This window comes from Periplaneta americana, chromosome 15, assembly GCF_040183065.1.
Source record: "Periplaneta americana isolate PAMFEO1 chromosome 15, P.americana_PAMFEO1_priV1, whole genome shotgun sequence".
NCBI lineage: Eukaryota > Metazoa > Arthropoda > Insecta > Blattodea > Blattidae > Periplaneta > Periplaneta americana.
The window spans coordinates 28901706-28924286 of NC_091131.1; the positions used below are offsets into that span (position 1 = coordinate 28901706).

The 22581-nt window shown below is 39.5% G+C and overlaps 1 protein-coding gene across 1 annotated transcript in view; it reads right to left on the minus strand.

Annotated features, from left to right (window-relative positions):
* Positions 1–22581, minus strand: part of LOC138715613 (43 kDa receptor-associated protein of the synapse) — a 102999-nt gene that overhangs the window by 16773 nt on the left and 63645 nt on the right. The window contains exons 4-6 of the mRNA XM_069848688.1: positions 13541–13847; positions 11290–11490; positions 1552–1650 (exon numbers count right to left, since the gene is read on the minus strand). Of these exons, the coding sequence (XP_069704789.1) occupies positions 1552–1650; positions 11290–11490; positions 13541–13847 (607 nt within the window). The remainder of the gene's footprint in view (positions 1–1551; positions 1651–11289; positions 11491–13540; positions 13848–22581) is intronic.

Sequence of the window (22581 nt, forward strand, 5' to 3'; positions counted from 1 at the left end):
TAGGTAGCAGTGGCCCAATTGCTTGGCCTCCATGCTCAACTGATTTGAACCCTATCGATTTCTACTTGTGGGGCCATTTTGGTGTATTCGTCTTCGGTGCCTGACATGAAATCCCTTCGGAATCGAATTGTGGCAGGTTGTGAGGAAATACGCAATACTCCTGGAATTTGGGATCGTGTTCGCAGGGCCATGAGACATCGATGTGAGGTCTGTATTCAAGCAGGAGGGGGACATTTTGAACATCTGCTGTAAAGGCAACTACCTGCGGGAAGAAAAACGTTCTGGTGAATATCATTGTTTTGAAGGCCATAACTCGGAAACCAAGCATTTCCGGACACATGTTGTAATGAACTTTTTGTGTCTACATATGGGGAATACATACCTGAAATTATGCCCTCTATTTTTGAAACACCCTGTATACGTCACTGTAGGTACGTTAACAGAAACCACAATTCAAGTCACAACAGAGTTTGTGTGCACTCAAAGTTGGATTTCTGGCGCCTTGTCAGTCCACTTGAGTTTTGTGGATATAAAGGAAAAAAATTGGGATAGTGACGGATATAGTTCCTGGGTTGCTCAGTCGGTAGAGCATTCGTGCGGTAAACAAAGGGTCACGGGATCGATACTCGGCCTTAGAACAGTTTTTTTCCTTGAAATTATTCAAGTCTGCTTCACGGGAAGCTTTATCTGAAAGCCAGATTTGCATAATACACTATCTACCAAAAAGTAATTGGGCACTGTTTTTGCCCCTTTAGAACCTCGTAGTGCCTCCTCTTGTTGCTATGACAGCAGCCACCCTGTCAGGCATGCTCTCCACTAGTTTGTGTAGGATATCAATGGAATTCGTCGCCATTCCTCTTGCAACATGGCACTCAGTTGGACAATGGAAGTTGGCCGCATCTCTCGAGACCTCAATCGCCGGTCCTATTCGTCCCAAAGGTGCTCAATGGGATTGAGATCCGGACTCTGTGCAGTCCAATCGGTGATCAATATTGTCTGCATATCACTGCATAGTAGCCGCCGAAACATGGAGCCAACTTCCATTGTCCAACTGAGTGCCATGTTGCAAGAGGAATGGCGACGCATTCCAGTGGATATCCTACACAAACTAGTGGAGAACATGCCTGACAGGGTGGCTGCTGTTATAGTAACAAGAGGTGGTACCGCGAGGTTCTAAAGGGGCAAAACCAGTTCCCAAATTACTTTTTGGTAGATAGTGTATATACGTCACTATAGGTACGTTAACAGAAAACCACAATTCAAGTCACACAGAGTTTGTGTGCACTCAAAGTTGGGTTTCTGGCGCCTTGTAAGCCCACTTCAGTTGTGTGGATATAAAGGGAAAAACTTGGACGGTGTCGGGTATAGTTCCTGGGTAGCTCAGTCAGTAGAGCATTCGTGCGGTAAGCAAAGGGTCACGGGATCGATACCCGGCCTTAGAACAATTTTTTCCTTGAAATTATTCAAGTCTGCTTCACAGGGAGCTTTACCTGAAAGCAAAATTTGCGGGGCATATTTGTTTTATACTTAGAAACTACTTAGAATACTTACATTTATTTCAGATTTCTTCCTGTAAATATCACCCATGATGCGGATGCTTCTGGCGTACGTCGCCTGGTCCCCCGATACCAGCGCTAACCTCGTTGCTTCCTGTAAAAATTAAGAGAGAAAACAGGAGTATGTAACATAAACATATAACTACAATAGGATTGCCCTTTTTCTGATTAAATGCAATATTTAATTAACTGCTTGGATATAACTTTCTAACATAAAACTGTTTTTCCTATTATACATGTCTGTGTCATAAGGAGGACAATTTATTCTCGTATTGGAATAGTACATTATGCAACGAGCCTATAATGATAGTAATTAAGAAGTGAGTATGGATATTTATGAAACGAGCGCAAGCGAGTTTCATAATTTTCATACGAGCTTCTTAATTACCATTATAGGCGAGTTTCATACGACTTTTTATGCTCGACCATATTTCTAACTTGAAATTATTCAGATGTATACATTTTATTTGTATCTGACAAGATCGGAAGTGACCTTGTTCTAGGTCGTGAATTGTGAGATGTGCGCAGACGCGAAAGTATTGATTTTTTCCGAGGAACAATAATGTCATTGACCTTGATGTAATCCCGTTAAACTTGGTATAACCTTGATTATTGAATTCGACATTGAAAAACGAGATGACAAATTGAATTTATTTGAATATTATTTACAATTAACGCTAATTATTATAGTAACAGAACATAATCTTCTGCGACAGTATTGGATTTCCAGCCTCCGTGACTTTTCGCTAATTCTCTTTGTATGTATGTATTTATTTACACTGCAAGTGGGCAAGCACCCGGTGGCAGTGGTATATACAATATTAACAATACACAGTTAAAATGATAAGCAATACACAATAAAATTTACAATACATAATAAAATTTACAACACATATACAATTTTATACACAATACAATAAGAATACACAATACAATTTAACACAATAATAATAAAACATAAAATAAAACACCTAATTTTACAACACAACCTACATGATTATGTATAGGTCCTACATAATTTTCAATAGTCTTTCACTTTACTCTCATCTCATTCCCTGTAGTGGCACTATGACGCATTTCACTGACACTTTAGCACACATTTCACTGACACTCTGTAACACATTTCACTGACACTATAGAACACATTTCATTGACGCTATAAATTATCACTGATCGGAACTGTTCACTGCACTGTAAAACCATAACTTCACTGACTCACCTCGCTTCACTGATACAACAGTTCAAATAAGTCAAATAATTGCATTCTTATGCATACTGTACTTATAAACAGAACTACATTTAAACTAAACATTTCTAGTCTAAGGCCCTCTTACACGCTATTTTTAAATAATTTACAATTCAAACCAAGGAAGTAAACTCGTCAGGCTAGATAAATACATGCCACCTTAAAAAATTAAATGTTGAATGTCACCTTAATTTTAATTTTCACTTTATACACAACTCTTTAAATTATTCTTGAATCTCCTTAAGGAAGGACAGCCCTCAAAGACCGCTGCAGGTAGGTCATTCCAATCATTTATAGTTCTATTTAAAAATGAGAATTTACCTACATCCGTTTTCTGTTTCCTACATTTGATTTTAAAATCATGATCGTTCCTACCATAGTACGTTGGCTTTTCTAACCGAGCCGTTATGTCTACCCATGCTTTCTGACCTAGATGTGCTCTATACAATGATGTTATTCTAGTTTTCCTACGTCTGTTTTCCAAAGTTTCCCATTTAAGTTCTTTTATCGTATCGTTCCCATCTTCTCTTTTACCTTTAACAAATTTAGCTGCCCTATACTGGATTCTTTCTAAGGAATTTATCTGATATATTCTATAGGGATCCCAACATGTAGTTCCGTATTCCATTAACGGTCGCACTAATGTTAGATATGCTATTTCCCTCGATTTGGGGCTAGCCTTTCTCAAGATTCTCATAATAAAGTGAAGTGCCCTCCATGCTTTGCCTGTAACATTATCAACATGCTCTCCCCAAGAAAGTTTGGAGTTTAAATACACTCCTAGGTATTTACAACATTGTTCTTGCGGAATTACAACACCACTGAATTCGTAATTTAGAGTAGTTTCCTCTCGGGTTTTACAAAATGTTATAGATTTACTTTTAGAACCATTTATTTTCATCCTATGCTTTAACGCCCAGTTGTAAATTTTATTCAAGTCTGTTTGAATAGCATCTACATCTGAATTATTTCTAATCTTTCTATAGATAATGCAGTCGTCTGCAAATAGCCTCACATTTGATGTAATATCCTGGCATAGGTCATTTACATATATTATAAAGAGTAATGGACCCAGAACGCTGCCCTGTGGCACCCCTGAACTTATATTTCCAATTTCCGATATTTCATGACCTACTCTAACTCTCTGGGTTCTACCTTTTAAGAATTCTTGGATCCATAGCACCACTCTTTTATCTATTCCTAGCCTACTTAACTTATCTATTAATATGTCATGTGGCACCAAATCAAATGCTTTCGAAAAGTCAATCACAACTGCATCGATTCTTCCGCCTCTATCTACCTCTTCAGCTAGATCCTGAACCAGCGACGTAATTTGACTATCACATGAGAAGCCTTCCCTAAAACCATGCTGGCGGTTGTAAAACCAGTCTTTCGCATTTAGAACATGACGAATATAATCCGATATCAAATGCTCCATGACTTTACATACGACAGATGTAAGGCTAATCGGTCTGTAGTTTCCGACATCTAATTTATTTCCACCTTTATGTATGGGTACCACTATAGCTGATTTCCAGTCACATGGAATAGCTGCATTGTTTATGGAAACATGAAATATACGCATTAAGTATGGAATTATTGCCTCGGAACCTAATTTAAGAATCTCTGTAGCAATACTATCTGGTCCTCGAGACTTCCGATTTTTTAATTTCGTTATTCTCTCTCTAACCCCTTTGGAAGTTATTTTGAAAGTCGAATTTGGTTCACATTCACGGTCTGTGACACAACCACTCCTATCAGCGGGATTATTATTATTATTATTATTATTATTATTATTATTATTATTATTATTATTGAAAACCGAAATGAAATAGGAATTTAATAAGTCGGCCTTTTCTTTGTCATCAGTTATACTTTCTCCGTTCTGATTTCGTAAAAGCACTACTCCTTCATTTTTCCCTTTTCTCCTGCGTACATAATTATAAAACTGTCTCCAATTGTTACTTTCATCTTCTTTTAAAATAGTTTTTAGAAAATTTTCCTGAGCTAACCTTTTTTCACACTCAAGTTTCTTAATTAATTCAACATATTTTTCCCAATGCTCATGGCTCCGTTTACGTTTGCTAAATGCGCGCCTTGTCTTTTTCTTTAAGTAGCGAATATAATTAGTGTAATATTCTGGGTCCGGATTTTTCTTAATTATTTTAGAAGGTACACATTTTACTAATGCCTCGAAAATTATACACTTAAATTTATGCCATACATTTTCCATATTTCCTTCAGTCCTTAGAAAGTCATCATGCTTTTGTCGTAGAAACGTTTGTAATTCATGGACATCAGTTTTGTTAAAATTCCAGACAGACACTGGACTTGACCTCGGATTTACTGTGTTTTCCCATAAGATTTCTAATAAGACGCTATTGTGATCACTTATTTTATGAAGACTTTCAGAGTTGACAAAGAGAGAGACAGGTCTTAGTAGGTAAACATCTAAGAGGGCATTGTCACGCGTCGGACCATTTACTACCTGCGTGAAATCTTTACGCCAGATCAATTCATTAACAAGGGTCTGTGCATCTGAATTTGTACCTGAAATCCCGTTCCAGTTAATTTTCGGGAGGTTTAGATCCCCAGCAATTACTACGTTTCGGTCTTCTGATACTGTATTTAGATATTCATTTAGTTTGTGCAAAGTTAAATTGTTTAATTCACTGGGTGGTCTGTAACATGCTATTACATCTAAGGTTTCCAGCCCATTTCTTATCTGAACATTCAATATTTCAACTTCCTCATGTATCCACAGAAGATTGCTACTTATTTCTATCTTAGTACAAACGAAAACTCCCCCTCCCTTTTCACTTCTATCCTTTCTGAAGACTCTATAATCCGATCTAAAAATTTCCGAGTCATTTATGTCTTCCCTAAGCCATGATTCCGTCCCAATTATTACATCTGGATTATAAACATCGACCAAGTTCCAAAACGGAATAAGTTTATTTCTAATACTTCGGCAATTAACCTGCAGTAGTCTTAGTAGGCCTGTCCTTACTTGAACATTCTGAATCCCCGTGGCACCTCGCCGTCACTGCAGGTCTACGCCGCCCGCGGATAGGTCTTCGACCGCACCCCCGCTGACCGCCGGTAGTCCCACGCCCTCGCCGTCGGCTGATGGTCCTTCGGTGCCGCTGCCGCGCCATGTTGTAGTAACTACCCGCGCGAAGAGGGATCCCATGTCTGCAGCCCCCCTCCGATTTAGGTGGATTCCGTCTCTTCCGAAGCATCTGTCGTCTATCCAGGAATTTGGATCGACGAAACGCGCACCAAGACACTCCGCTACCCACTCGAAAGCTTTATTCACACGACCCACTTTTCTCCAGTTCACATCCCTCCGTCTGACGATTCCACTGATGACAATCCCAGCTGCCGGATATTTCTTCTTCGTTTCCATCACCAAGTCATATACATCTGCCATGATATAATCAACACCTCTTCGCAAATCGTTTGTTCCTACGTGAAGGACGATGTTTTTCGGGTCCCCTCGTTCCTGATTTTCGATCACGCTTTTCATTTCATTCACTCTAATCCCAGGGTAACACTCTGTCGCCAGCTCCGGTTGTAGATTCCCTACGTGTCGAATGATGGAGTCTCCGATGATAACACTTGCCGCACCATGCTTCTTCTTCTCCTCCCTCTCTTCGCCATTTTCCTTTTCCCGTCGCAACAACTTATTTTCGTCCTCCAGAAACTTGATCCGTTGCTCCGCCGTCTCTAGATTCTCCCGTAGCTTCTTCACCTCGTTCCGTAGACCGATGAGCTCCCTGTTGCCTGCCACGTTCCCGCAGTCCTTGCACAGCCACGTTTCTTCTACTATCTGTTCCCTCTTGATCTTCTGACAAGTCAGATGGAACCACTTCTCGCACTGGTTGCACAGCACGCCTACTCTTAGGTTCTTTCTACAGCTGCCACACTTGACACTGAACACTCCGTTGTCGCTTGCAGGTCCTGGATTCAGTTCGATACCACCAATAATTAGTAGTATCGCGATCACTATGTGAAAGAAGAGACACTCAGCCAGACCTGCCAAAGCTGTCCCTTTCACGCTCCGCTGCATCCTTGACCTGGCCGCCCAGCCGCCTATCCTTGCCCGGTACAGCTCCAACTCACAGCCCATTGCTCAAACCTTTTCTCCGCTGCGAAAAATACGTCCTTCCTCTCCACCGGCCTGAAGAAGACTCCGATTGCATATCGGAGAATAATCGATACTTGCGGTTTTATAACGGTACAAAGCTGACTTCTCATTGGCTGAACACCTGTAAGCTGAGTTGTCATTGGCTGAAAACGCCTGTACTTTAATGAGTAGGTGTACTTTAATGACTTGCATTAAAGGACTGCTACCAGGTGTATAATTACTACATTTCGGCATGGTCGAGCATAAATAGTTTTATGTTGCATCAGGAAGTTCTAATGCCTAAATAACATTTTGCAGACTTTGTTCAAAAAGAAGATGAACATCAATTTTATTTTAAGTTTGTATAGGATATTGGGGCTAGTTTTTTTTTCTTTCTCGGAGAAAAGCGCTTCCACGTGTAACAATGTTTATGAGGTTACAATTTAATATAATAATAATAATAATAATAATAATAATAATAATAATAATAATAATAATAATAATAATAATAATAATAATAATAATAATAATGGCTTTATTTAACCTGGCAGAGTTAAGGCCGTAAGGCCTTCTCTTTCACTCAACCAGGATTAAAACTTGCTTACATAGCTCAACATACAACTGGATCGGAATTAAGTAATTACATACTGATACGATTTAGGTACATAATGAGATCAAAAGAAGTAGTTACATAAAAATTTACCTGATAAAAAATACAAATAAACGTGGAATACATATTAATGTTGTTAGAATCAAATACGAATCACACAAAAACAGAAGCGATAATTCAATAAAAAATGTACACAATAAAAATAAAAATAAACACATTGGAATAGATTACAAGTAAGTAGGATTCACCTAATTAAACCAGAAACCGACAATTGGATAAAATGTACACAATAAAAAGAATAATAATAATAATAATAATAATAATAATAATAATGATAATAATGATAATAATAATAATAATAATAATAATAATAATAATAATAATAATAATAATAATAAAACAACACAGTAGGATACATATTGGTGTTAAGTGATACATAAACACGATTTACATGATTACGCAATAAAAATAAGAAAAAAAATACAGTGGAATACATTGCATTAGATATTTACAACGCGTTAGGTCTGGTAACTCATCATAAAATATTTGTCTAATTTACATTTAAAAGAAATTAAAGTTCGGCAGCCCTTGACTTCAAGCGGCAGAGAATTCCAGTGATGAGAAGTAGCAACAGTGAAAGATGAAGAATAAAGAGATGATGTGTGGAGTGGTATTTCTAATATAATTAATGTACTTTATTTTGAACCGAGTGGTGGATTGGTTTCACCGTGCTGAATGCTTCGAGGTATTCTTCTTTCATTATCACTCCCATCTTGAAAAAAAATAGGGTGATTCCTGTGTTTGCGTGACGCCGAATTAGTCGTCCGCCAGATCGGATGTTCCTGGAAATTTTTATAATTATTGTAGATGATTGGTGGTGGTGGTGGTGAGTTCTAGACAATTCACAAATCCGTATAAGAGGCACCGAAACCCAAAGCTCTTGCTTACCTGACTGTGATACTACGACTCATAAATATATAGATGTATAAGGTACGGCAGATCACCACCAGAAGGCTGGGGAGGAATGTGTAGTCTGTCAGGAATATACCGGATGTTTCAGGACCCCTGCACCAATTTCATGGAGGATATCTTTTGTCGGACAACCCATTTTTTCCGACGTTAAGGAGATAGGCATCGCTGTTTAAAACGCATCGCTACGTACACTGGTTTGAGTGACAATGTTTTAACGTTCAACCGAGAAACGTTCTCATTATCTCGCCTCTACTCGTACGTTTGTGAACACTAAACTCACTAGAAAAATTTTGAAGCTGTCAAAGTAGTAATTCGTTTGTTATTATCGCAAAGCGATGCGTAGGAACATTTGGCTCCAGCATGATGGAGCCTCGCCGCAGTTCACTCATGTTGTGCGAGCACATTACAACAACACTTATGGGACGCGGTGGATAGGGAGCGGGGGATCCTTTACGTGGCCAGCGCGATCGCCAGACTACCCACATGTTGGAGAGAGTTCGATGATCGTTACGAGTGTCACAAAATATGTAATGCGGTTCAGGGTGTGCACTCTGAACATCTGCTGTAGAAATGTGAACTGGGAGAGTTCAATGCACTGCGGTGGACAGACACTATCTCGTAGACGGCAATCTATCTAGAGGAGGGGCATCCACGAATGTACGAGAAATGTAAACTGTGCATTAACACTGTTGTAAACTACGACTTTAAACTGTATGGAAGTAAATTAATTCAATGTGTCTTAACCTAAGATCGCGTAGCTCTTGAAAGACGTATCAGAAAAAATGGATTGTGGGATAAAGAATGGTCCTCCGTGCAAGACCTAAATCCCTCAGAGTTGGTGAAAAGGTGCTGAATCATCCTATGGAGAATGCTGGGATTCCAGTGAAAGACCAACCCTTGGTCGAAATACTATGAATGAATGAATGAATGAATGAATGAATAAATAAATAAGTAGATAGATAGATAGATAGATAGATAGATAGATAGATAGATAGATAGATAGATAGATAGATAGATAGATAGATAGATAGATAGATAGATAGATAGATAGATAGATAGATAGATAGATAGAAAAATGTTATGTTTTATTTAACGACGCTCGCAACTGCAGAGGTTATATCAGCGTCGCCGGCTGTGCCGGAATTTTGTCCCGCAGGAGTTCTTTTACATGCCAGTAAATCTACTGACATGAGCCTGTCGCATTTAAGCACACTTAAATGCCATCGACCTGGCCCGGGATCGAACCCGCAACCTTGGGCATAGAAGGCCAGCGCTATACCAACTCGCCAACAGATCGACTAGATAGATAGATAGATAGATAGATAGATAGATAGATAGATAGATAGATAGATAGATAGATAGATAAAGTAAATAAATAAATGAATGTAGTCTTAAGTACTAATATACAGAGTTTAAAAAAATATATATTTCATACCATACGGTCTTAGGTTAGAAAGGTGTCTTTAGAAAGTAAAATAAATCAACTTTAAAATAAAAAGTAAATTAGGGCCCTATATTTCATATAATCAGAAATTAGGCTAATTTTAAATGGATGATCGCAAAAACAGAGTAACAGTCATTTGGTAATAATAGAGAGAAATCGACTTTTGAATTCACTAAATAAAAAACGTATTATTTCTTTTGCATTAATATATTTCTTATTTTTTTTAGATGGTTATTTAACGACGTTGTATCAACTACGAGATATTTGGCGTTGATGGGATTGGCGATAGAGAGATGGTATTTGGCGAGATGAGGCCGAGGATTCGCCATAGATTACCTGACATTCGTCTTACTGTTGGGGAAAAACCCAACCAGGTAATCAGTCCAAGTGAAATCGAACCCTAGCCCGAGCGCAACTGCCGACTGAGCTACGCCGGCCGGTGGCTTTTTACTTATTACGAGTACATAAATTGGAAATAAATGTGATATGAAAATCAATAAAGAAAAAAACTAAAATTATGGTCTTCTGCGGAAAATATCCTGTGCCTAGCAAAATATGTTTAGATTAAAAAATATTAGAAATATTTTACATATCTCGGATACACATTATCTTTTTTCGATGAAGTAGACATTTCACAGAAAATTTCTAAATACACCAAAACAATGGGAATAATTAACACCATTATGAAACCTTCCCTAGCGCAAAAGCAAACTAGAATTCGTCTATACAAGACCTTGCCGAGACCTGTACTTTGTTACGGCAGTGAGGCATGGACATTGAGGAAGAAAGACGAAAGCAGAATAACGGCCAATGAAATTAAATGTATGAGATATACAGCGGGATATACGAAATGGGATCACGAACTCAATGAAGATGTAATGGAAGAATTACAACTAGAACCTGTAATTAATCACGTAAAACATTATCGGAACAACTGGATAAATCATCTGCATCGCATGCCTAGAGATAGAGTCCCAAAAGTCATGCTCCACTATCGTCCAAACGGGAAGATATCTCTCGGTCGTCCGAAGCGCTGGATTGAGGAGGAGGAGGAGGAGGAGGAGAAGAAGAAGAAGAAGAAGACGAGTACATAAAGAGGATATCATTTTCTTTATATTAATATTTTTGTTCTTATACGAATTCAAAAGTCACTTTTCCTCAATTGTTTCAAAGCAAACCGCTTTTGCGAGCACCTATTCAATTTTTTTTGTTTACTTACTGTAGTTGAAAAATTGAACAGCCAATATGTATTGTTATTTAAAGAACTGTCGTAGAAATGAATTTTTAAATGCCGCATTACATTATGAGAGAATCTCCTGGCAATGAACTCACGCTGCAGTAGTCGTGCGCGTCGCCCAGCTCCCCCTGTTTGCGTAGTGCCGACGCCATCTGTAGCAGAGCGGCGCGGTGGTGACGAGAGTTGAGGTCCCCGAGCTGCAAACTCCGCGACAAGTCGTAGGCCTTGGCGGCGTAGCGCGCGCTCTTGTCCGCGTCCTGGAGCCTCCCGAACAGCTCCGACAGCCCCACGTACACCTGCAGCAGACAATCAAGTTAGCGATATACACTCCGAGCAGTAGAGCTGGTAGTGGGAATTTATCTGCGTCGTTTTTGCTCCAAGAGATTTCTGCAGTTTAAGCGATGGCAAAAATGTTTCAAGATTCTCTTGCTGCCAATACGTCTCGGGCTCTTGTCGAACCGGATAGTACCGGGACATCATTTTATTTTTACTAACATTTTTAATATCAACCTGGCTCTACCTTTGGACTAATGGGTTCAGAGCCGGAAACACCGTTTGCTACCCCCTTCCACGATTGAAGTTCGATGATACTGGCGTGAAATACAAACAAATCACTTTACTAGGTATAGGAGGGAAGAAAAGTAGTTCATCCATTTACGTGAACTAGGAGATATCGTAATTTTGAGTTTGATAATTTGCATTAGGTTTTTTGTTTAATCAAAATACAGTACAGTATTAACAATAAGTGTTTTTACTCACGAACTGAGCTATCCATGCGAACGTATTCATTATGCAATGTATATTACACTGTCTACAGCACATTAGCGTACAATATAGAGAATGAAGTTAAATTGAAAAATAATCGTAATAAGGATTTAATGTTCCTAATTATGTCAGATGAATACAATGCGTGCAGCTCTGCGTTGTGTAACTTTCTCCATTCTCCTGTAACTACATCCCTCTTAGATCCAAATATTTTCCTAAGAACCTTATTCCCAAACACCCTTAATATCTGTTCCTCTCTCAAAGTGAGAGTCCAAGTTTTACAACCATACAGAACAACCGGTAATTTAACTGTTTTATAAATTCTAACTTTCAGATTTTTGACACCAGACTAGATGACAAAAGCTTCTCAACAGAATAATAACACGCATTTCCCATATTTATTCTGCGTTTAATTTCCTCCCGAGTGTCACTTCTATTTGTTACTGTTGCTCCATGATATTTGAATTTTTCCACCTCTTCGAAGGATAAATCTCCAATTTTTATGTTTCCATTTCGTACAATATTCTGGTCACGAGACATAATCATATACTTAGTCTTTTCGGGATTTACTTCCAACCCTATCGCTTTACTTGCTTTAAGTAGAATTTCCGTGTTTTCTCTAATCGTTTGTGGATTTTCTGCTAACATATTCACGTCATCCGCATGGACAAGAAGCTGATGTAACCCGTTCAATTCCAAACCCTCTGTGTTATCCTGAACTTTCCTAATGGCATATTCTAGAGCGAAGTTAAAAAGTAGAGGTGACAATGCATCTCCCTGCTTTAGCCCGCAGTGAATTGGAAAAGCATCATATAGAAACTGACCTATACGGACTCTGCTGTAAGTTTCACTAAGACACATTTTAATTAATCGAACTAGTTTCTTGGGAATACCAAATTCAATAAGAATATCATATAAAACTTCTCTCTTAACCGAGTCATACGCCTTTTTGAAATCTATGAATAACTGATGCACTGTACCCTTATACTCCCATTTTTTCTCCAATATCTGTGGAATACAAAAAACCTGATCAATAGTCGATCTATTACGCCTAAAACCACACTGATGATCCCCAATAATTTCATCTGCAGATGCCTCAAACTAGCAAGCTGTCTCGTTCGCGCAGGCTCATAGAGCACTTCTCCCCTACCACTTGTATGCCTACTGCTGTGCACTATGGAGTAGAACGGTACAGCTCAGCTCTAATAACAGTTGAGAAGGCTGCATAGGGAGGGTACATCTTGAATACATTGTCAAGCGGTCAACCTTTCAGATAATATGACTATACCTGGGTATCGGAGCCTAGGTGGGCCCCCTCCGTTAGCTCTACTACTTCTCCTCTCCAGGCAGCTTCCTAGCTTGAGGCATCTGTACATATGGAGTTAATCTCCTCAAAAGGATATTGGACAAAATTTTATACGACGTCAACAAAGGTGATATTCCTCGAAAGTTACTACAGTTAGTCTTGTCCCCCTTCTTAAGAATAGGTAAATAAACTAACTGAATGGAAATTTAAGAAAAAAGTACCGTAATTCAATTCTAACTTCATGGAGTGGAAAAGAGTTAACAGTGTGACCGGACCTGCAGTTCGAGGGCGGGGTCCTGGATCCCTTGAGCAATCTTGTGGGCGTGCTGGAAGGCCTCCAGCGCCTTGCAGAAGCCGGCCAGCTCCAGGTACACGCTGCCCACGGTCAGGTGCACGTGGCCGGCGGTCCGGCACTGGTCGCACTCGTTGTACAGCGAGTGGCGCGCGTACGCCAGGGCCCGTTCCAGGCCGCCCAGGCGTTCGTGCGCACGCGCCAGGTTCAGGTACGCCTCGGCTCGCAGGTTGGGACTGTCCGCCTCCTCGGCCAGGCCCAGCTGCCGGTGCGCGAACTCCAGCGCTTCTCTGCAACAACAGCAATAATTACATCTATGCTACTAGTCAGCGTATTCCGAATCTCACCGGACCGGTGGACAACAATGACGTCACGCTGCAGCGAAATAGGAACAAAACTGCTGGAAGGATCGATGGCTGTCATAGCGACTGCATGGATGAATATATGAGGCGTTCAGAAGTCAACATGATTAACTCCACTTTTGGTTATTTCAGAGTTTCTAAGTTAGCAGTGTACTAAATTGACCATATTTTCAGTGGTCAAAGTGATGAACTCCATAGTTCAGTAAAAAGCTCACAGAATGCAGTATTCTTCTTGACTGACTACATCACAGAATTAAATGTGTGTATTTAACTTTAACCTTCACTATCTCAAAATCTTTGGAAAAGGAGTTAATCATGTTGACTTCTGAACGCCTCATATAATAGGATGCGAAACTTACTGAGCTTCCCGTAACACATACTAGAGGCGCTATTGTAGAAATTGACCTTGCTGCTACCTGTTGGGGGGAGGGACGTTATTACATCTAGCAGCGCACCAAGTAGCGAAAAGAGTAATTACTCCATGCATTTAGCAGCGCACCTGGTGACGAAAATGTTAAACTGTGCAGAAAGTATTCCCTCCCACCCTCATCGATATTCAAAACTAACCCAATTTAAAATAAAACATTTACAGTTTTATTCCTCCCAGCATCTTCTACTGAAAATTCTTACCGGAGCCAACAGGAAGATAAAAGAGACGATCTATTTTACACTACCCGATTAAAATATAACCAGAGAGAGACAAAAAATAAAGCAAAAGGTAAGATAATTGGGATTGTTTATTGTACAGCGCAATGGAAAAGTCTGCAAGAACTACTTAGTTCAATTTATTATATTACTATTACTTTACAATACATTCAACAACACTATTTTTACAACGTCCATAAACAGCACTGTTTAACATACACTGCTTATACACACATATCACTTTATGTTCACTTATTAGCAAGTTTCTGTCCGCCATCTCGACCCCTCGACTCTCGAGCAAGATCTCGAACGGATGAATAGAGAACTCTGGGTAATGTACCCAACACGTAGTTCTAATGTTCACCACCTACGACGTTGGGCGCTGATCATCTTATTTCAGCCCCCCGCCGCCAGATGGTGCTGACCGTAGTTTCGTATCCTATTATTATATTTATCCATGGCGACTGTATAAGTTGTTGTCTGTGCTAAGCTAGCAAAATTTTGCGAAATTTTCGTACTGCCATCTCGTTCAAAGAAAAGAGAGCATAAACAATTTATTTCTTGAACCAGTAGTAATAACTTGTCCGTTGACATGTTCGCTCATAAGCCATTAACATATTGTTTTTACGTTGTGCTCATTACAAACAATACAACAGAACTAAAGCAGAACACATTCCATGACAACAGTGCACGATGTCATTCGTCTGCTAATTCCCGCCCTATACAAGAACCAATCACATTCACTGATGGCGGCTGATGGAGACTGCCACCACCTCTGCAAGCTGATGGCACCGGTGCCACACCGGTGGAACATCAGTGACTCCATCGGTGAAATTCGGAACACCGTGATGCCATCAGATTGCTCAGCGCTGAGATTCGGAATACGCTCAGTAAGACTAGTACGAGGGCTATTCATAAAGTAACTTCCGTTTATTGTAACCAAGATGGCAATGTGGTTTAGTATTTGTTGCAACAGTTTGAAACTACAAAACATTAATTTATTTTTCTACATAGTTTCTGGGTAAATTGAGACACATACCGTTTAACGAGGTTTTGAATTCCGCGGTCAATCACAGGTGGGAGACTTTTATTTCTATCACCCTTGACTAGTGAACGGATTTCTAGTCCCTTACCTATTTTGTTTGCTGCGACCTAGGCTGTTACTCAGATATCTCTATGTTTCATGTACACAGGATCCCCCTATTACAATTCTATAGGACCTAAACTGTCTAAATGAACCATAAACCATTAAGAATTATACGTGGTACAGTCATTAAGTTCTGACACTGACGCCTGAAGGGTAGGCACCCACAAGAATCTGGATGTCTCAAAAGATGCCGCGTGATACGGCGTACACTTAAACAGATCGACATACTCCCTCAATATAGTCGCCGTTGGCCGCTATGCACGTCTGCCAATGTTGGTGTAGCTGCTGGAAGCACCGCTGAAAGATGTTGGCAGGAAGATGCCGTACGGCTTCTCTTGTGGCAGTCATGACCTTTTCGGCCGCATAAAAATTACGCCCTCGTAGGATTGATTTTATGAGGGGAAAGAGAAAAAAAATCGCATGGTGCGAGATCAGGTGAGTACGGAGGGTGTGGCAAAACAGCGACCTGTTGCCTTGCAAGTTCCTCTTGGACAAGGATGGAGCGATGTGCAGGGGCGTTGTCGTGTAGCAACAGCCAATTCTTCCTATGCCAAAGCTCAGGACGCTTACGACGAATTGAATTGCTTAAACGGCCAAGAATCTCTTTGTAGAGGATCTTGTCTATAGTTGCACCTTGTGGGATGAATTCTATGTAAACAATTCCATTTGAATAAAAAAAACTGTTAAAGGATCACCTTGCCTTTTGACCTGTCTTGTTGCGGATTTTTCTGTCGTGGAAATAATGGCGTTTTCCAGGTGGCGGATTGTCGCTTCAGTTGCGGATCGTAAAGGAAACACCATGTTTCGTCTCCAGTTATGATCGGTTATAGCAGTTTCGCCTAATTTCTAACAGAACGTGACGTTTGCCCATTGCTCAAACTGCAACATACTCGAGTTCCTACGCGCGCATTCAAATCACCGTCACAACAAAGACCGTAGTTCTGCTTACAGTGCATGCACTCAACTGTCTCTTGTTGGGTCGAGAGACTAACTGACAAGGTATCATACCATGGCGCCACCTATGCGCTATAGTGCACCTTAACGCCACTATGCTCTCAGTATTAGAACTTAATGACTGTACCACGTATACTTTAACATGAAATTGATTTGTGAGTGTTAGCCGATTTTTGTAGGTTATTCTGTGGGTTTGTATAAATTGTCATTTAGGTCTATCATTGTGCAGATTTACACCAGCCATTTCTTCCTCGTCCCGTCCCGTGATCACCTTGATCACATTTCCGTCCCCTCGCGTATGTCGTACCTAAGAGGTTACGTCCATTTTTTATTTTTCCCCTTCAAAATTTTCTAGAACTCCTTCAGTGAAGCAGCGTAACCCGGAGTGAGACTAGTGGCCAACAGGCTTGGAGCTCACATTTTTAGTTTCTTACAGCCCCGAACCCCTTGCAAGGACGCGTTTTGCGTACCTTTTAAATTTATCCTCCCAATTCTCCTCTTTCAATTCAATTCAATCAGGAAGTGCGTCAATTAAATCACAATCACAATGTATTGTACATTTTACTACTAAGGAAATGTTGCACATGGTGAAGTGAGACATAGAAGTAGTGACACACAACTCTAACCAGATTTGTCCTCCTTCTGTTCGATCCTTGGTCAGACATTACTTATGTTTACTCTTACCGGTGGCATTCAAACAGACAGAAAAATAGTCAGTTCTTATTAGACAGAGCTAACGCAACATTTGCAATACAAAACATAGTTAGTTCCCCCCCCCCCCCAAAAAAAAGGAAGATGACTCCAATATCTTGAAGAGAATTTCATGTACAAAAATACATTAAGAGTTTCATAAGTGTCCCCTTCGATGTAATTGAACTTGTTATTGTCGGTTTGTGTATATCTCAAATATTTCACACATTATCTGAGGTGAAAAAGTTAAGTGGGCCTTCCTGTATACATATAATGTTGGTACTCATATGTTGCATATCCCTTCAAACAATTGAATTGCCTATAGCAGACTTTCTGCTGCAGTCCAGAATTTGTGGAAGAGTGAAGCCGGTGAGATATCTGAAGAATACTATCGTCAAGTAAAGGGTGTGTAGTAGGCTATACAATTCTAGTCCCAATAGTTATTAAAGCAAATAAAGAATTATGGGTTTAATATGATTTGCCACATACGAGATGCTCTATTAGATTCGCAAAGCTATTGTTCACTTGATGACACAGTAAGAAATACTGCTGGTTCATATTTTATACCTAAACGCCATTTCATACAAGTTGAGAGGATTTCAAAGCATTTCTTTCCCCTTCTACTTTCTCTGAGTTCGTCAGCGACACCGTAAAGTGAAATAAATGCTTCCGCATCCTCTCAACTTGTATGGAATGTCGTTTACTCTTGGTTTCACAAGTAAAGAACCTTCGTTGCAGGGTTGGGTTCAGGAAGCCATAAATCTGACTGACACGCTCCCCCAATTAGTGAAACTGTGGACAAAGATACCGCCAGAATACCGTCGAGAATGCTGTGTTGTGAATTTTCCATTTTTGATAGAATCCAACCAGTTGCAAAAGAAAATACATTTAAAGAGTCAAGCCAAGAGCAAACGTGGCAACAGCTGAAAGTTTTAGCAAGTTTACCTCCCCTAACTGGCCTGTCAATCACTGTCATCTGTGTAGAAGTGGTGTGAGACCAGGGTTCTTTACTTGTGGAGCCGAGAGTACGCTGTCGCTGATGAACTCAGAGAAAGTAGATGGGGAAAGAAATGCTTTCAAATCCTCTCAACTTGTATGAAATGGCGTATAGCTACACTCAACCTGAAAGTAATGTTTTAGTACCAAGTTTTTAAGACTGATTATAACTATAGTCGAGTTTGCAGTTAACCTTGCGGTGTACAACCCCCAAATGCGGGTCTGAATTCAAATAACTGGTTGGAACAAGTTTGACAGCAATGCAGTTGTTTAGGTGGTGTCCATCCATTTCTTTCTCGGGATAATTGTGTAAGATCCACTTGGGTGAAAGGAAAAATATCGATTTTGTAAAGGTTTTTTGCAAGACAGTCGTGATCTGTTTTTTTGTTGGTTATTTTACGATGCTTTATCAACTGCACTGGTTATCTGAGTGAGATGAAGGTGATAATGCCATCGAGATGATTCCGGGTCCAGCGCCGAAAGTTACCCAGCATTTGCTCTTAATGAGTTGTACGAAAACTCCGGAAAAACCTCAAACAGGTAACTTGATTAGAAGATTCTGAAGACCTGAAAGTATTGGAAAGCAAGACTGCCAATGACTTCAGTGTTCGATGGAGCACATTAGACGATGACAACAACAAAATTTTCACCCACATCCTTGTGCTTGAAAATATTCCTTTCTTTACCCCCAAAAACTTTTGCACGCAGAGTTTCTTCATGAAACTGCAAATAAGAAAGCCACAAGCAGTGTTTGATACTTTTTACTCGTCTGGTATTTGGAGCTTTCATGAGCTACAGACTGGTTAAATTCGTTTTGAAAGCACAAAAAATTGTCAAGAGAGCGTGATAAACATATTAACTCTCCTTTCTGTTTATTTTACGTCATGAAGGAGATATTATTGTTCCTGTTTACAGGCACAGTGAAATGCTGAAAGCTATTGCGACCGAAATGTTGATAGAGTAACGGACAGCTGACACGCGGAATAATGTTTTGGCTTGCATGTATCACGTGTTATTGGCAGGCCGGGACCACACTAAACAAAATGGGCAATTCGACGAGCAGGATTAACAAACCTGGACTGTGTTTTGGAGCTGTCGATATGTACAGACAAATTGGCGAATTTGCGGCAGCTTCATCCCACACCGCAGTGTCCTCTTCCGCAGTCTGATCACGTCAGTATTACGTAGACGGACCAAGTGTAGGCCTAAGCCTAAAAAGGTTTATGAATTAGCATACGTTAATGTCGGTCTGTTATAATCCTGCGCTGTCCTCAGATGTTGGAGCGCACATCCTATGAGATGTATTTCACAAAGAAGAAATGGCTTCCTCTGGGAAGAAAGTAAAGCTAGGCGACCTTTATCTTGGGTTTACAGTGAAAGAATCCTGTCTGAAATAGAGGACCTTTCTCGCCCAAGTTGATTATGAGCATTGAATAACCTCTGCAGTTGAAATCGTTGACAAAAATACTGCTACGACTACAACTACAACAGCTACAATTACAACAACTGCTAAAATAAAGGGTGCGGCAAAATATCCTCCCTAATTTAAAATTTAAATAAAAAGCATGTGGATCAAAATAAGGAAACTGTATTAATATGAATGATATCTAAAGAGTGGGAAATTTAGGTTTACACGCGTGAATCATCGAAATTTCCGATATTGGAGTGGACAGAACCCTCATGAACTTCATGAAAAACCTCTACATAACGACCGTGTTACCGTATGGTGCGCGGTTGCAACAGTCGGGATACTTGGTCCTTACTTTTTTGAAGAGGATTGTGCTACTGTGACAGTGAACTCTCAGCGGTACTCTTTTATGATCAACAATTTTTTGGCACCAAGACTCAATGCGCTGCAGATTGGCCAGGTAATAATAATAATAATAATAATAATAATAATAATAATAATAATAATAATAATGATTAATTTTAGCTGGCAGAGTTAAGGCCGTAAGGCCTTCTCTTCCACTCAACTAGCAAAAAGTGTATATACATATGCATGAACTTACAAAGAATTCAACAATTTGATTTAGATGAGAGTTACATGTATACAAGAGTTATTTGCAAATTAAACAACAAAATACTATGAACTATTAATGAAACACAGAAATAAACTGTGTAGCAGAATTAAACTAAAATACATAGAATGTTAATATATTTCAAATAATATTAGATAATAGAAAGAGATTATTATGAGACAATTAAAATACAGCACAATCAGGATGATGTCTAAAGAAAAAAGTAACAATGTAGTCAGTGATATTTTAAATCAGTATGACTGGAGTGAAATGCTAATAAGGTTATCTTTTAAGCTGTTCTTAAAGGTGTTTGTTATCTTGCAGCCCCTAATACTTTGTGACGAGGAATTCCATTGACGCGAGGTGGATATTGTAAAAGATGATGAATAACAAGATGTTCTATGAAGAGGTATACTTAGCGTGCCACAGATAAGTGATCTGGTATTTACGTCGTGGTTAGAGTATAGATAAGAGAAACGAGACGAAAGGTAATTTGGTGTTGAAGTGTGCAGAATTCGAAAGAGTAAAGACAAAGAGTGTGAAGTTCTGCGTTCTTTAAGTCGGAGCCACGAGAGACTTGCGAAGGACGGTGATATGTGATCATATCGTCGGATGTTGCACACGTATCTGACGCACATATTCTGAGCTCGCTGTAACTTGACTGACAGTTCAGAACTTAGGTCACTTAACAAAACGTAACAATAATCGAAGTGCGGCATTACTAGGGTTTGTACTAGGGTAAGTTTTAGTTGCTGGGGCAAGAAGTTTCTCAAGCGACTCAAACAATGAATGGAGGAACAGATTTTTTTTTATCGTTTCTTTAACTTGAAAATTCCAACTTAGATTATTGTCAAAAAAGGAGCCAAGATTTTTTACGACAGATGAATAAGGGATTAGCGTGTTGTTAAGGGTAACAACTGAAAGATTACTGTTATTAAGGGAGTACGGTTTCAGCAGGATGCAGCCACCTCTCACACAGCTCAGATTTCTCTCCAAGTCCTGAGACAGATGTTTCCCGGACGCTTAATTTCTTCACGTGGCGACGCCCCCTGGCCAGCACGATCACCAGAACTTGCACCCCGCGATTTTTTTCTATGGGGACAACTTAAGGCTGAAGTGTTCAAACATCGGCCGAGGACTTTGCCAGACCTAAGAAATGCAATACAGGAAGAAATTGGCCTTATTCCTCAATAAATGCTAGTTAGAATGATGCAGAATTTCCGAAGTCGCATTCAAGAATGCATTGATAGTGAAGGACACCACTTGAGAGACACGTTATTCAAAAAATGATACCATTCATAATAAAGTTTCCTATTCAATTTTTGTTGTTTTGCGCATGTCATTTGATATCGCTATGGCAAGGCATGTAAACCTAAATTTCCCACTGTTTAGATACCATTCATATTAATACAGTTTCCTTAATTTGATCCATCTGTTTTTTATTTAAACTTTAAATTAGGGAGGATGTTTTGCCGCACTCTTTATAACTACAGTTACAAGCACCACATTTACAACTACAATCACTGCAACTACTAAAATTACAACCACAACAACTACTGTACAACACCTATAACTACTTCAATTACAACAATTGTTGGACAATAACTTCATTCAGGTCAAAATTACGTAAATTATTCCTTAATAGATTAATATTACTGATTAATATTTGTTACTTATAATGAAACTAACATATGTCCATTCTTATTATTACCATTTAATACAAAACCTCTAATGGCAAAATATCATTACATTAATATACTTACTTACTTACTTCCTGGCTTTTAAGGAACCCGGAGGTTCATTGCCGCCCTCACATAAGCCCGCCATTGGTCCCTATCCTGTGCAAGATTAATCCAGTCTCTACCACTTCCCTCAAATCCATTTTAATATTATCCTCCCATCTACGTCTCGGCCTCCCCAAAGGTCTTTTTCCCTCTGGCCTCCCAACTAACACTCTATATGCATTTCTGGAATGACCCATACGTACTACATACCCTGCCCATCTCAAACGTCTGGATTTAATGTTACTAATTATGACAGGTGAAGAATATAATGCGTGCAGTTCTGCGTTGTGTAACTTTCTCCATTCTCCTGTAACTTCATTCCTCTTAGCCCCAAATATTTTCCTAAGCACCTTATTCTCAAACACCCTTAACCTCTGTTCTCTTTCAAAGTGAGAGACTAAGTTTCACAACCATAAAGAACAACCGGT